The following is a 16,851-nucleotide window of genomic DNA, read 5'->3' as shown; positions in this document are numbered from 1 at the left end:
TCTGGAGCCGTGATGTCATGCTGCAACTCTACAAAATGCTAGTGCGGCCTCTCTCGGAATATTGCATACAGCTCCATTACAGGAAGGATGTGGAAGCATTGGAAAAGGTGCAGAGGAGATTTACCAGGATGTTGCCTGTTATGGAGCAAAGGTCTTATGAGGAAAGGCTGAGGGACTTGGGTCTGTTCTCATTGGAGAGAAGAAGGCTGAGAGGGGATTTAATAGAAACATGCAAGTTGATCAGAGGATTAGATAGGGTGGACAGTGAGAGTCTTTTTCCAAGGATGATGACATCAGCTTGTGCAAGGGGGCATAGCTGCAAATTGAGGCGTGATAGATTTAAGACAGATGTCAGAGGCAGGTTCTTTACTCAGAGAGTGGTAAGGGTGTGGAATGCTCTGCCTGCCAATGTAGTTAACTCAGCCACATTAGGGGCATTTAAACAGTCCTTGGATAAGCATATAGATGATGATGGGATAGTGTAGGGGGATGTTCACAGATCGGCGCTACATCAAGGGCCAAAGGACCTGTCCTACGCTGTATTGTTCTATGCTCTATGTTCCATGCTTTATAACATTCACAGCTATGGGCCAAGTGTGGGGAAGTGGGGCTAGGCAAGATGGCAATATATTTTTGGTGGTACAAACTTGATGAGCAGTAGAGCCTTTTCAGTACCTTATGATATTATGATCCAGTAACTAAGTCATGGCTGATTTATTAATCTCAATTAGGATTGATATTAGGAGCACCCTGTTAAGTGCATGCGAAATCATGATTTAAACTTCCTATAGAAGGTAACAAGGTAAGTGGTTGCATATGTAGAAAGTAGCTTTCAAACAATTCATTGCATTTTGGTAAACACGTTTTTGGTGAAATTGGCTGGGCCAATGTTCATGAAGTGAGGAAAATTAATTGTGCCCAAGTGATGGAGTGAGCAAAATCCCACCCACTTACTCGATGATGAACATAATTGAGGAAACAGAAAAGGAGGTAATTATTGATGAGATTAGCACTAGTTTAACATCCCAGAACATTCTCTGCTCATGGAAGGGCACAGCCCTATGCCTGAAAAGGGACAGTTGTATGTTACAGTCACTGGCACTACCAGCTGTACATTGCATGTAAGTTGCAGTTATCTATGCAGCAGGTCTTGTACCAGGCTGCATCTGTACAAGCAGTTCGATGCAATCCCTGGCAGGCATATGTGCCTCAGCTTAGGCCAGAGTGATGGGAACTGTCAGTTGCACTTTGTATCCCTCCCTTTGCGCTCCCTTTCTGCCTCAAATGTAACAAATGCTGGTGAATTTCCATTGAAAAAAATCTGTTGTATGGAATAGAATGTACCAAATAAATAGCAGCTTTGGAATACAAAATCTCCAGGCTAATTATGTGGCAACAGGAAAGAAATCGTGAGGTACAATTAAAAAAGGATTTAGAGCGTACTCAAGCTGTTTACCATTGGGATTTTGCAAAATGCTTCCATAAATAGTTTATCCAGCCAGGCCTGGACACTGACATTATTTGAACAGGTAAATGACTGAGCACTATATTGGCCTGGGGATGGTGTCGATTTCTAAAAGACTTCATCAGGATAAAATTATAATATAATCGAGAGCAACTGATAAGAATCAACTCAGGTCTGGCATGAAGTCCACTGTTACAGCAGGTAACTAGAGTGCCTTGCTTAGTCGGATCTGTAGTGACATGGCTTTGTAGTTTAACATACTGAATGTACTGCTGAATACGTACATAGTTTTATATACAGCATCACAAAAAGTCGTGCAAGTTAACGTGGTGTTGTTGAGCAGAGCTGAACTGGTGCATAAAGTGCTTGCTGGAATCTTGTTACTTTCAGTAAAGTGTCCTTTATTTAAATTAGTAATCACTGTCACAGCATTTAGTACATTTCTGTTAAGGTCAGGGACCACACTCACCTCTGAATTAGCAGGCTATGAGCTCAAGTTAAATCCTTAGGCAGAACCTTACAAACTCGTAACTGCTTCCATCAAGAAGTACAGCGGCAACAGATGCATGGAAGCACCACCAACACCTGCATGTTCCGAGTCACTCACCATCCTGACTTGAAAACCCTTGTTCCTTCAGTGTTGTTGTGTCAAAATCCTGGAATTCCGTCCTTAACAAAACTATAGGCGCCCCACTCCAAATGAAAAGTGGTTCACGAAAGCAGATCACCACCACCTTGTGCGGTGCGGCTTCCTCTACATTGGGGAAACCAAGCGGAGGCTTGGGGACCGCTTTGCAGAACACCTCCGCTCAGTTCGCAACAAACAACTGCACCTCCCAGTCGCAAACCATTTCCACTCCCCCTCCCATTCTCTAGATGACATGTCCATCATGGGCCTCCTGCACTGCCACAATGATGCCACCCGAAGGTTGCAGGAACAGCAACTCATATTCCGCCTGGGAACCCTGCAGCCATATGGTATCAATGTGGACTTCACCAGTTTCAAAATCTCCCCTTCCCCTACTGCATCCCTAAACCAGCCTAGTTCGTCCCCTCCCCCCACTGCACCACACAACCAGCCCAGCTCTTCCCCCCCACCCACTGCATCCCAAAACCAGTCCAACCTGTCTCTGCCTCCCTAACCGGCTCTTCCTCTCACCCATCCCTTCCTCCCACCCCGAGCCGCACCCCCAGCTACCTACTAACCTCATCCCACCTCCTTGACCTGTCCGTCTTCCCTGGACTGACCTATCCCCTCCCTACCTCCCCACCTATACTCTCTCCACCTATCTTCTTTACTCTCCATCTTCGGTCTGCCTCCCCCTCTCTCCCTATTTATTCCAGTTCCCTCTCCCCATCCCCCTCTCTGATGAAGGGTCTAGGCCCGAAACGTCAGTTTTTGTGCTCCTGAGATGCTGCTTGGCCTGCTGTGTTCATCCAGCCTCACATTTTATTATCTTGGAATTCTCCAGCATCTGCAGTTCCCATTATCTCTCACCACCACCTTGTGATGGGCAACTTGGGATGGACAATAAATGGTGGCCCAGCCATTGATGGCCATAAACTGTGAATGAATGAAACAATGTTCCAGGCCCTGTATATTTGAGCACAGTGTTTGAGGGAATGCAGTGCAGTTGTTCAACTAAAGGCCCATCTGCTTTCTCAAGCAAATCGAAAAGAGCCAAGCTTATCCTTTACTACTCATTTCCTCCCACCCCATCTTAGGATCTGATGTGTGCAGTTTCCAAGTTGGAGAGAAAAACATGTAAAAACTGGGAGCTTTTGAAATGGTGACAGTGTTGATTTGGTGCTAAGAGGAACTTGAAGGGTACTTGCATGTGAGGTGGGTTGGTGGGCAATGAAGAAATTTATCCAAGATTGCAAAGGAATCTTCATCAATTAGGTCAATGGCCTGAGGAATGGCAGGTGGAGTTTAATTTAGATAACTAAGAGGTATTGCATTTTGGGAAAATGAACAAGAGCAGGACTTATACAGTTAATAGTTAGGCCCTGTATAATGTTGTCAAATAGAGAGATATAAGGGGTTCAGGTACATACCAGTGGACAGGGTGGTTAAGAATGCATTTAACATGCTTGCCTTCATTGCTCAGCCCACTGAGTAAAGCAATTGGTAAGTCATGTTGAGGTTGTAGAAGACATTAGTGCAGCTACTTTTTGAGTACTGTGTTCAGTTCTGATCACCCTGCTATAGGAAGGATATTATTAAATTGGAGAGGGTTCAGAAAAGGTTTATTAGGATGTTGCAGGGACTGGACAGTTTGAGTTATAAGGAGAGGCTGGAACAGCTTGGGACTTTTTTCACTGGAGCCTAGGAGTTTGAGGGGTGACATACAGAGCTTTATAAAATCACGAGAGACATAGATAAGGTGAATAACAAAGGTTTTTTTCCCTAGGGTGAGGGAGTTCAAAACAACGAGGCATATTTTTAGGGTAAGAGGAAAATGATTTAAAAGGGACCTGAAAGGCAACTTATTCACATAGAGGATGGTTTGTATGTGGAATGAACTGCCAAAGGAAGTGATAGATGCAGGTACAGTTAGAACATTTAAAAGACATTTGGACAGGTGCATGAATGGGAAAGGTTTAGAGGGATATGGACCAAACAAAGGCAAATGGAACTACTTCAGTTTGGGAAACCTGGTTGGCATGGACAAGTTGAACAGAGAGGTCTGTTGCCATGCTGTAAAACTTTTTGGCTCCATTGTCCAGTGAGAGAAGAAATCGAGAGTGTATTTTTTACAAAATGATTGAACTGTAAGAGATGGAATGCCTCATCACAAATGTATAGAGCCTTAGTAAGACCATATCTGGGCCATTCTGTGCAATTTTACTTTCCTTACCTAGTGAAAGCTATAGTTGCTTTGGAGAGCCAACGATGAAGATTCACCTGATTGAATCCTGGGATAAGGGTTGGTCCTGCAATGAGATATTAAGTAGACAAGGCCTATGTCACTAGAATGTAGGAAAATGAGAAGAGGCCTGATAGGAACATATAACATATATGTTTCTTCAAGGGCTTGAGGACTGAATGTAGAGTTTGGGAGAGAAATTTGCTCCAACAGAGCAAGGGGTCAACCATTTGGAGATGCGATGAGAAGAAATGTTTTCACTCAGTGTGTTGTCAAGCTTTGAAATTCCCCTATCCTCCAGACATCTGTGAATATTCAGGAATTGACAATGTGGAGGGCCCTGGATTTATGAACATCTGACTTCTGAACGTTCCTTGTTATGAGTGCAATCACATACAGGAACGTAACTTTAAAGAGCTGACATACAAATGTTTCCTGTATTTACAAACAGCTGCTTTATATTGTCCTGAATAAAAACTGAAAGAACTGCACATGCAGTAAATCAGGAATAAAAACAGAAATTGCTGGAAAAGCCCATAAGGTCTGGCAACATCTGTGAAGAATACAAAATCAGAGTTAACATTTTGGTTCTGGTGACCTGAGGTCTGAGGAAGTGTCACCGGACCTGAAATGTTAACTCTGATTTTGTTTTCTTCTCAGATGCTGCCAGACTGCTCAGCTTTTCCAAGATAATAAAATGTGAGGCTGGATGAACACAGCAGGCCAAGCAGCATCTCAGGAGCCTGCAGATCCCATTATCTCTGCTCAGCTTTTCCAGCCACTTCTGTTTTTGATCCTGTGTATATTGTCGTGAGTTGTGTTCTGACTTGTGCACAAATTGACGTGCGAGCAGACTCCAAAACGGAACCCATTCACAACCCAGGGACTGCCTGAATTCCAGACAGAGATTGATACATTTTGAATACCCAGGCTATTAAGAGATAGAGGATAATACAAAAAGGTAGGGTTGACAAAGAAGACCAGCTATGAACTTATTGAATGGTGGAGTGAGCTCCTATTCCTGTTTCTTATATACCCGAGCAGCAGCAATGTACCTGTTTGTGGATTGTGGCCTTAGTGACAGTACCAACTCTGTTAATCATGGTGATCTTTTGGTGGAAAACTGCATATAAAGACCAGCATATGGACATTGTTGAGTCACACCATTCCTAAAGCTCCTTACTATTGCTTGAAAATTCTATCCTGGTAAATGCAATGTTAAAGAGGCAACAATGCAGTATGGATTTGAATCACATGTAGACCTGTCAGAGTAGAAGTGGGAGACTTTACATTAAAGATGAATATTGTTGGACATCTCATTCTATGTTCAGTATTCCACTGGAATTACAAAATCCCTCAAGACGCCATCGATTTATAAGATTTATGAAATTAATATGGTACTGCTGCAGGATCAGGATTTCCCTATTTTGTTAAGCTTATAAAAATTTGTAACAGTGATCTTTCGCTCGGTAGTACAGAACTTAAACATCAATAAAAGGAGACAAGCAGATGAAGCTTTTTATCTCACCCTCGTCAGGACGAGGGCCCAAGAAACAGACTTGAGTAAAGGAAAACCAATTTATACAGCATGAGAAGAGAGTACAGATTGGTTAAGACATTGAGACGTGGAGATGCAGCCAGGACAGTTAACTATCGATCTTAGTGCTCACGTCAGCAAGGTCAATCCTGATTATTCAAGGTATTTCAATATTAATTATAGGACATGGTGTTTGACATGGTGCATGATTTCTGAAATAGGACTTGGTGTCTGATACAAGACACGATGTGTGATATAGTGCATGTTTGATGCAGGGTGTATGGTTTGATACAGAATACATCTGATACAGGATGTGGTTACTGATATGGTGCATGTTGTCTGATATGGGCTGTGGTATCTAAAACGGTATATGTTTGATACAGGACATTATTTGATAGAAGGCATGTTGTTTGCAGTCTGTCAGTTGTTGGGACATGCAACCCACATACCTGGCATCAGACCAATACTAAAGATACAATATTTTGTATTACAGGTAATTAAATCTGTGGAAGAAGGTTACCGCCTTCCAGCTCCCATGGGCTGTCCAGCAGCCCTCCATCAATTAATGCTGGACTGTTGGCAGAAAGATCGCAGTGAGAGGCCCAAGTTTTTCCAGATCGTCAGTGTATTGGACAAGCTCATTAGGAACCCCACTGCCCTCAAGATCCTTGATACCACAAGCAGGTAAGAAACCAATTACCACTACTTTATTTTCCAGGGGTCTGAGACAGCAGCCTCTGTGAAGGCAACAGCGAGGAGGCTAAACCCAGGGCTACAGATTGTCAGTCAACTGTTTTACATCAATCAATTTTATTATTTCCATTGAATTTAATCAGGAACAGTGTAAATCAAATCAAGCTGTTGACTTGCTTTCTTCATTTCATACTTGCGCACACTATTAAGATCCACCCCATTACTTTTAACATCTTTTCTGCTGTTTGTACTATTATGCAATTTGTTCTGAATTATGGAAAGACAAAAGTTGAGTTGAAGTTGTATATAAGAGGACTGATCATGCCTGAACTCACTGCCACATTGGTGAAGGTTGGCAAGATTTGAGAACTCTTTGTCATAGTACGTCCAAATGCTGGCAATTCACAGGATATTTAGACTCAACAAGATAATGGAAAAAAGATGGGGAAGCAGTTACTTTGATTAACTGCAGTGCATGCTGCAGAAAAGCTAATGCAACAATCCTTCAACAGCTGCACAGCATGCCTGTCTTTAATCAAGATTCAGGTGGAATTGGAAGTATTAGTAGAGACACAGAGTGTTCGTTCATTTGCATACACAGAATCAATCCCTGTATGAATAAATCATAGCTGCAACATGTTCCACTAGACATAAGCACTGGACATTACACTTTACAGTTATATCATATGTTTCAATCTTCTCTAAGACAGATGGAGAAAACATTTGATTTGTGCTATGTTTCCTAAATAGCGAAGATTTATAAGCAAACCAGCATAAGAGCAGGTTTAGACTATTTGACCCCTCCAGTCTGTTATGCCATTGTTTTAAATCATGGCTAGTTTTACTTCAACTTAATAATACAAAGTAATACGTTTTCTGGAATTTAAACCAGTAATCATTTATCTTACCAGACTGAATGAGTTTTGCCTGTAACAACTCTTCTGCTCACCAACTTTGCTGCAACTTTCTTACTAACATTGAAGCTTTTTGTTTGCTTTAAACCTGACATTTTAGGCATGCATTTGCTTCTTTCCCCCCTTCCCTGCACTCTGAGGAAGATGGGAGGAACAATATTCGACAAACCTCAGCAAATGCTGACAATATAGTAAAGGGTTTAGTGGTCAGTGCCAGAAATAGATTGCTCGTTGTTCAGGAGAAACTACTTCAAGGTCAGCCACTCTCTTGTCTCAAAGACTTCTTAATAAATACATTGCTTTAAAACAGAATCTTGAAACGTATTTTCTCAATTAAAATTTCTCAATGCAAAAGCAGTTAAACATGCCCTTCAAGGTAACCACCTGATAATAGTCTCACAAAATGCTCCACATTCTTTGTTAAATTAATTTACATCAAACATTAACCAGCAGTAACTCAGCATAAAGTGTTAAAATGTTTTTTTTCTGTGGAATAAGGCTTCCTGTCTTTCAGTGAATTTGATTCTTTTCTCCATTAGTCATAAGGAGGCTGACAGAGTGAGCAAGAGAAAGCAGACAATTTTTGAATGCTGATATATTTGGTTGGGTAGGGATCCATCTGTTCCAATGTGTATTAATATTTGACTTTTCTGTTTCTCATTTGCTGTCTCAGCATGTTTCTGCAGCCAGCTTGCATCCAAAGTAACAAAGAGTTAGCACACATACTTCACCTGTGGGAGGCAAAGTAAACCTGCTTTCTGGCCAGTAACCATTCAATGTTGGTAACATACAGTGAATTCTGTGAGAGTTGTGCTTCCATTTAACCTGAAACATTTCCTTTTCACTCAAGAAAATTGGTAGGGAAAGAATATATTGTTTTATCTGTGGGATTCCACCTTCTGCAAGAGAGCTGTGCCCAATTCCATTATTTGCAATGATAGAATGGACATAGCTTCATCATGAGCACAAATTGTCTCATCACACTATTGACAAACTATTGCTGTGTGTGTGAGAGATTTTTGGGGGTTGGTCTTGCATTTACAGTTGGAGGCATTCTCAGAAGATCTTGCCTATTTGAAGTTTAAAATTCCCCAGCAATCCCACAGGTTCCTTGCCTTGGGACTTCCAGGAGCTCCCATTAGCAGATCCTTATGGATATGTCATTTGACCCTCCAGAGAAAGGAAGATGTGGTAGGGAACAGATAATGAACACTATTAGTCGTCTGTGTTAGAAGGATATGGCTGGAAAAGATTTGGGGCATGAAGTCTGAAGGGAATTAAAGTTGTTGGTGAAGAATTTGAAATAGATTTCTGAGATACAGAAACCTAGTTCATACCAAGTATTTTTGATGATAAGAATTATTCCTCACAACAATCTCCTTAAGTTCCTAACAGGAGCAGGCACCCCTACATTAGATTCTGAGTTAATCTTAGATAGATTTATGCAGTGGTATATTAGGTAGATGTGTGAAATAAAAATGAAAACATTTTATCCTCATCCATGCATATAAACATACACAATGCGTTTACTGAAATAGTGGTAAGTTGCTGAGATCAATGGCCGACATGGGTCTTGAAACTGCAGAGACCTTCACATGTGTCAAGAAGGAACTAAATAGGCTTCTCACAACAAACAAGATTTATGCTTATTATGAATATGCCATAAGAGTACTCAAAGAGAGATGAGGAGGGCTTATTTTTACACAGTACATGATTGACCAACATCTTCTGGCCATCTATTTCCAATTCTACTAAACAAAAAATACAAGATAATGAAGTGTGAAGCTGGATGAACACAGCAGGCCAAGCAGCATCTCAGGAGCATAAAAACTGACGTTTCGGGCCTAGAACCTTCATCAGAGAGGGAGATGGGGAGAGAGTTCTGGAATAAATAGGGAGAGAGGGGGAGGCGGACCGAAGATGGAGAGAAAAGAAGATAGGTGGAGAGGAGAGTATAGGTGGGGAGGTAGGGAGGGGATAGGTCAGCCCAGGGAAGACGGACAGGTCAAGGAGGTGGGATGAGGTTAGTAGGTAGGAAATGGAGATGCGGCTCGGGGTGGGAGGAAGGGATGGGTGAGAGGAAGAACAGGTTAGGGAGGCAGAGAGAGGCTGGGCTGGTTTTGGGATGCAGTGAGGGGAGGGGAAGAGCTGGGCTGGTTGAGTGGTGCAGTAGGGGGAGGGGACGAACTGGGCTGGTTTTGGGATGCGGTGGGGGAAGGGGAGATTTTGAAGCTGGTGAAGTCCACATTGATACCATTGGGCTGCGGGGTTCCCAAGCGGAATATGAGTTGCTGTTTCTGCAACCTTCGGGTGGCATCATTGTGGCACTGCAGGAGGCCCATGATGGACATGTCGTCTAAAGAATGGGATGGGGAGTTAAAATGGTTTGCGACTGGGACGTGCAGTTGTTTATTGCGAACCGAGTGGAGGTGTTCTGCAAAGCAGTCCCCAAGCCTCCGCTTGGTTTCCCCAATGTAGAGGAAGCCACACCGGGTACAATGGATACAGTATACCACATTGGCAGACGTGCAGGTGAACCTCTGCTTAATATGGAAAGTCATCCTGGGGCCTGGAATGGGGGTGAGAGAGGAGGTGTGGGGACAAGTGTAGCACTTCCTGTGGTTGCAGGGCAAGGTGCCAGGTGTGGTGGGGTTGGAGGGCAGTGTGGAGCGAACAAGGGAGTCACGGAGAGAGTGGTCTCTCCGGAAGGCAGACAAAGGTGGGGATGGAAAGATGTCTTGGGTGGTGGGGTCAGATTGTAGACGGCGGAAGTGTCGGAGGATGCTGCGTTGTATCTGGACGTTGGTGGGGTGGTGTGTGAGAACGAGGGGGATCCTCTTAGGGCGGTTGTGGCGTGGGAAATGCAGGAGATGCGGTCAAGGGCGTTCTCGACCACTGCGGGGGGAAAATTGCCGTCCTAGAAGAACTTGGACATCTGGGGTGTGCGTGAGTGGAATGCCTCATCCTGGGAGCGGAGGCGGAGGAATTGAGAATAGTGGATGGAATTTTTGCAGGAGGGTGGGTGGGAGGAGGTGTATTCTAGGTAGCTGTGGGAGTCGGTGGGCTTGAAATGGACATCAAACAAAAAATACACTTAGATTTCTCACACTTGTCAGTGCGGCTTCCAAGGGAATGTCATTTATAACTTGTCTTGGTACAGGATCCTCACAGGCAATGATGCAGAAAGTCCTCATGGAAACCACAGCCCCCTTTTACAGCAGTACTGCTGTACTTCTGTAAATGAAGAGTTTCAAAATCCCAACCATTCTTTGAGCAGCGACATGAAGCAGGTATATGTGTGTGGGGATGGATGCATGTGACAACTGGGTGAGTCTTAACATAGATGATGAATAGGGTGGTAGGTGGACTGGGATAGTCATTTTGGAACATATGGGAGTCAGGTTAGAGAGTTGTTGGTGGGAGTCAGTTGGAGTTGGGTCACATCTAGTCTAGGGATTGAGAGAGTGTTCATAGTTGGTGGAGCAGAAGAGGAGCCAGGTGGACTTCTCTTCTGCTCGACCGTATGAGAAAAACCTGTCAGGTTCTACAGAACTGAGTGTCCCAGTGCAGAGGTATTCAGACTTCCCAGACAATTCCAACAGATTCTTGAACTAACTTATCCTGAAGGATACACCCAGTATCCAACCATCCAAAATGGGTGATTATGAGCTGCAAACACTGTCTGTAATTGCAGTGGAAACAGAGTCAATAGTGAGTTTCCAAAAGGGAGCTTGCTAAATATTTGAAGTTGGAAAATAGCAGAGTTATGAAGATGGAGATGTGAATGGGACTAGCTGGATAGCTCTTTCAAGGATCCAACACAGACACAAATGCTTAAAGATTAAATGACTGCGATGTTACATATTATTACTGTGGAAATTCATATACATTTAAGGAAGAGAAACGGCAAAATTAAGCTCTAACATGTTTCACAGTAAATAACTATCATTTACACAAACCCCTACTTTTCTAACTTCTTAGATGCCCTATGAATTAACTAAAAACTTTCTTTCTATAAAGATCTCAGCTTATATGATCCAATTACTCTCAATGAGCTCCTGTTTGTTATTAAAAACAGTGCCTGCTGACAAAACTTGTTAAAAATCAATATACTGTCAGCCACACTGAAAACAATACAGACAATTCTATTAAAAATTGAATCAATCAAAAAGGCTGAAGATGTTTGAAAATGTTATGTTTGACTGATTCTCAAAACTATCACCAGCAAGGCTGTGGCCAGAAATTTCTGATTGTATTTACTGCAACCTGATTTTTCTGGCTATTAAATTTACTTTGGCGAGGGCAAGGCAATCGCAGAAAACCTCCCACCCCACCACAAGCTGTTCCACAACATGTGAAAACACCTTGGCTGAATATGAATTGAGACTTTCCAAACCTTTCATATCAGAAAATAGAACATAGAACAGTACAGCAGAGTACAGGCCTTTCGGCCCATGACGTTGTGCTGTACTTTTACCCCAATCCTAATGTCTATCTAACCTCCACCCCTATCTTATACTATCAACCATATGGCTATCTAATAGCTGCTTAAATACCCCAAATGAGGCCAACTCCACTACCGTCTCTGGCAATGCATTCCACAACCCTATCTCTGACGTCTCCCCTGTATCTAACTCCACTCACTTCAAAACTATGCCTTCTCGTAATAGCTACCTGCACACTAGGAAAAAAATCTCTGGCTGTCCACTTTATCTATACCTCTGATCATTTTGCACACCTCTATCAAGTCCCCACTCATCCTTCATCATTCTAAAAAGAAAAGCCCTCGCTCTCTCAACCTTTCCTGGTTAGACCTTCCCTCCATTCCAGTAAACATCCTGGTAGATCTCCTTTGTACCTTTTCCAATACCTCCACATCTTTCCTACAATGAGGCAACCAGAACTGGACTCAATCCCCCAGCTATGGCCGAACCATGCTTTTGTATAGCTGAAGCATAACTTCACCGCTCATAACCTCAAACCCTCTATTAATGAAAGCTAACAACCATACCCATCTTAACAACTCTATCCACCTGGGCAGCAGCTTTCAGGGAACTGTGAGCATGAACCCCAAGATCACTCTGCTCCCCCACACTGCCAAGCATCGTTCCATTAACTTGTATTCAGCTTTCAAGTTTGTCCTTCCAAAATGAATCACCTCACATTTTTCAAGGTTAAACTCTATCTGCCACTTCTCAGCACAGCTCTGCATCCTATCAGTGTCCCTTTGTAACCTAGAACAGTCCTCCACATTCCTGTCCCTGAGTTACCCAAGTTTCTGTAATGGCCACAACATGGTAGTTCCAAGTACTGAGTTCATCCGCCTTATTTCTGATACTTCTAGCATTGAAGTATACACACCTCAAACCATCTCTGTGTCCACAATTATGCTCCATCCACTGCATTTCTTTATAAACAACCTTACTCCCTGGTGTGTCTGTTGGAAGGCTGAATACCTCATCCTCTGAATTATAAATCCGGTTCCCCACCCCCTGCCAATCGAGTTTAAACCACCCTGTGTGGCTCGAGCAAACCTCTCTCCCAGGATATTTGTGCCCTTCTGGTTCAGGTGCAACCCGCCCTTACTGCACAGGTCCCACCTTCCTCAGAATGTGCTCCAATATTCCATATAATGGAAGCCCTCCCTCCTACACCAGCCCTGTATCCATGTGTTTAGCTGCACTCTCTCCCTATTTCTTAACTCGTTATCACGTGGCACTGGTAGTAATCCAGAGATAACTACCTGTTTTTCCTGGTGGATGCTAGGTACCTAGATAATCCTCGAGATAGGGTTGAATAACCATCTTGCTGTTGCTGTTTGTAACTATTCAACAGGAGATTGACTGTCACAGTTCATCGTGCTTATAATCCTCGCCTGTGCCTTCTTCACAATTCACTGGAGCTGATCTGCAGCTACTGTGTAATATCTATTATCCAACCACATCTAGATTGACCCATTTCTCTGCTACCTTCCACTTTGTCCTCTGGAATCCCAATCCAATGTTTGTTTGAATGGGGGTGCTTTGCACCGTCATGTTGAACTTGAATCACCACCCAGGTTCACCACCCAGTTGGAGGCAAAAACAGGCATTTTTTTAGAAATGTATTAATTGGGTGCATGTGTCACTAGCTCAGCAAACACTTATTGCTGAAAGGGCAGTTAAGAATTGACACCATTGTTGCGTGTCTGGAGTCAAATGTTGGCCAAATGATTTGAGAATGGCTGTTTCCTTCCCTAAAGGCCATTAGGTAGGGTTACATGTTTGCATGGCTGCCATTAGGCCAGCTTTTTGTTAATTCCACATTTTTGGATTCATATTCTACCAATTGTTATGGTGGGGTTTGAACACATTAGCTTAGGGATCTGGCTTACTGGTCCAATAATACTACCATTTTGCCACTGCTTCCCCTTAGCTTGATATCACAAGCTCAAAAAAGTGCTTCATTCTCAATGGTGTTGAGCTTCAGGAGGGCTTTTAGCATAGATGAGAAAAGAAACTATTTGGAGAATTAGTTCTGGCTCCCTGAATCACTAGTCTAGTGACATCACCACTGCAGCACCATGTGCTTGACATGTAGATGGAGTCATGAACTGTATCAGCTATTTTTAAAGATCCCAGAAGCCTTTACCACAGATGAAATCAGTCATATCAGGAGTATCACAGATTGTTCTGTCAGGAAACTAAAATGTGAACTATTCAGAGGGGAAATAGCCCTGTCTTTTACAGGAATGAAAAGTTCTCCAACAGAACATAAGAGCGTAATGTTAATCAAGGATATTAAGGAAGTGAGAGAAAGCAGTCAAGTAAAAGTGGGACACAGATCAGCTATGATCTACCTGAATCGAGGAACAGGTTTCAGGAGCTGTCTATGTTCTCAAACTGCCAATATCCCATTAACACTCCAACATCATCATCTTCCTTCTTCAACACTGGGCTGAGGAAAAAACAAGTTGTATGATTGAATTTGTAATTTGCCCAGATTGTCTTCGGCAGTTTCATTTCCATCGTTCCTTTCAAATGGGATTAATCACAGATTTGAAAAATTAAATGCATTGCTCTAGATAGCAAAAAGTGGAAGCTCTAGTGTGACTAATACATGAATTAAAACTTAATAATTAAGACTTAAAGGCTACAGGCAAGGACGTCTTCAATATTCCCTCAGATGCTGCTTTACAGGAGAATACATCAATACATAAATTTTAGCACTGAGTATTGACTAATGAATGATGAGACTCTCAGCTTCATATTACCATTTGCTCTTTATTTTGCAGACTGAACAGTCCTCTGCTAAACAGAAACATTCCCAACTACACATCTTTTGCCTCTGTGGATGAATGGCTGGATGTCATTAAAATGGGACGCTATAAAGATAACTTTGCAGCTGCAGGTTATTTATCACTGGGCTTGGTAATGAGAATGAACCTGGAGTAAGTACTGAGAAAGTGCAGATGATTAATATGGTGTATTAATATGATGGATCTAAATGCCCATTTTGCAGTAAAATATACAGTAATTAAACTTTATTCAACTTTCATTTCTTCCTTGCCCTATTAATCACTCCTTGTGTTGGACTTTGAATTTCATCAGTCTTATTTCCTCTGTTTAGAATAACAGTTGAGCCAATCTTTTCAGCCTCTGCACATTTATACATTTGCATCGAGTGGGAGGGTATTTCCAGATTGAACAGCATGACAAAAACAGTGATGTTGCAGTCTAAGCCTCATGCCTTTGCCCCCGCCCCATGCAGCAGTATGAGAAGCAACTTCCTGCAATTTGAACCTTTGAAACTTATGACAATAAATAGAAAAGTCCAATTATAGATCTGATCTCCATGATGTACAAATGATGCAGGGACACGTGTAAATGATTTACCAGGATCATACAAGAAAGAGGTTACACCTACCAGGAGCAGACAAATACAATTTGCCTCCTCTGAAAAGAAAGGGTTGAGGGGTGACCTATTGAAAGAATTTAAAATTATGAAAAGTTTTGATCAAGTTTAAATCGAAGGAATGCATCCATATCATAGGGTGTGGATGTTGCAGGCCAGATGAGCATTTATTGTCCACCCCTAATAACCCTTTAGGTGGTGAGCTGCCATCTTGAAATTTTGCAGGAGGCAGAACTGTTAAGAAGTGAGTTCTAGGATTTTGAGCCAGCTGCAATGAAGGAATGGTGATATATTTTCAAATCAAAATAGTGAGAGGATTGGAGGGAACTTGCAAATAGTGGTATTTCCATATGTCTGCTGCCCTTAGACCATAAAACTGTGAGATGTAGGAGCAGAATTAGACCATTCAGCCCATTGAGTCTGCAGTGCTATTCCATTGTGGCTGATATGTTTCTCAACCCCATTCTCCTACTTTCTCCCTGGAATAAAAGCAGAAGTTGCTGGAAAAGCTAAGCAGGTCTGGCAGCTTCTGTAGAGGTTAGGTCCAGTGATCCTTTCTCAGAAATCCCTGTAATCCTTGATCCCCTCAATAATAAAGGACCTACCTATCTATGTCTTTAATACACTCAGTGACCTGGCCTTCATAGCCCTATGCAGCAAAGAGATCCACAGATTCACGGCCCTCTGGCAAAAGAAATTTCTCTTCACCTCAGTTCTAAAGGGTCATCCCTTCAGTCTTGAGACAGAGCATCTCCTCAAGTCCTAGTCTTTCTTATAAATGGGAAAATATTCTCGATGTCCACTCTATCCAGGCTCTCAGTATTCTGTTTCATTCAGACCCCACCCATCCTTCTAAACTCATCAAATATAGACCCAGAGTCCTCAACTACATTATGTATGACAAACCCTTTATTTCCAGGATCATTCTTGTGAACATCCTCTGGACTCCATCCAATGCCAGCACATCCTTCCTTCGATACAGGACTCAAAACTGTTCACAAACTTCCAAAAACAAACTGACCAGAGCCTTAGACTCAGCAGTACATCTCTGCTCTTGTATTCTTGGCCTTTTGAAATAAGTGCTAACATTGTATTTGCCTTCCTAACTTCCAACTGAACCTGCATGTTAACCTGAAGAGAATCAGAAACTATTATGCCAAGTCTCTTTGTGCATCAGATTTCCAAAGCCTTTCTCTATTTAGACAATAGTCTATGCCTCTATGTTTTAGTCATTCATTAAGGATGAAATAACTGAGCGTTTGTAAAGTGGTAACAAAATCAGTCCTAGTCAGCATGGAGTCACTGAAAGAAAATCATGCTTGACAAATCTTCTGGAATTTTTTGAGAATATGAACAGTAGAGTGAACAAGGTTGTGTATCTGGACTTCCAAAAGGCTTTTGACAAGGTTCCACACAAGAGGTTACTGAGGAAAATTAAAGTTCATGGCATTGGGGTTAATGTATTAACATTGATAGTGA

General features: G+C 42.4%; 1 protein-coding gene across 1 annotated transcript in view; it reads left to right on the top strand.

Moving 5' to 3' along the window:
* Nucleotides 1-16,851, top strand: part of epha8 (eph receptor A8) — a 495,908-nt gene that overhangs the window by 434,581 nt on the left and 44,476 nt on the right. The window contains exons 15-16 of the mRNA XM_048561609.2: nt 6,366-6,556; nt 14,753-14,908. Coding sequence (XP_048417566.2) covers nt 6,366-6,556; nt 14,753-14,908 — 347 coding nt within the window. The remainder of the gene's footprint in view (nt 1-6,365; nt 6,557-14,752; nt 14,909-16,851) is intronic.

The sequence above is a fragment of the Stegostoma tigrinum genome, chromosome 28 (genome assembly GCF_030684315.1).
Source record: "Stegostoma tigrinum isolate sSteTig4 chromosome 28, sSteTig4.hap1, whole genome shotgun sequence".
Taxonomy (NCBI): domain Eukaryota; kingdom Metazoa; phylum Chordata; class Chondrichthyes; order Orectolobiformes; family Stegostomatidae; genus Stegostoma; species Stegostoma tigrinum.
Note: the sequence above shows the minus strand (reverse complement) of the source record. Positions and strands in the feature narration are given on the sequence as shown.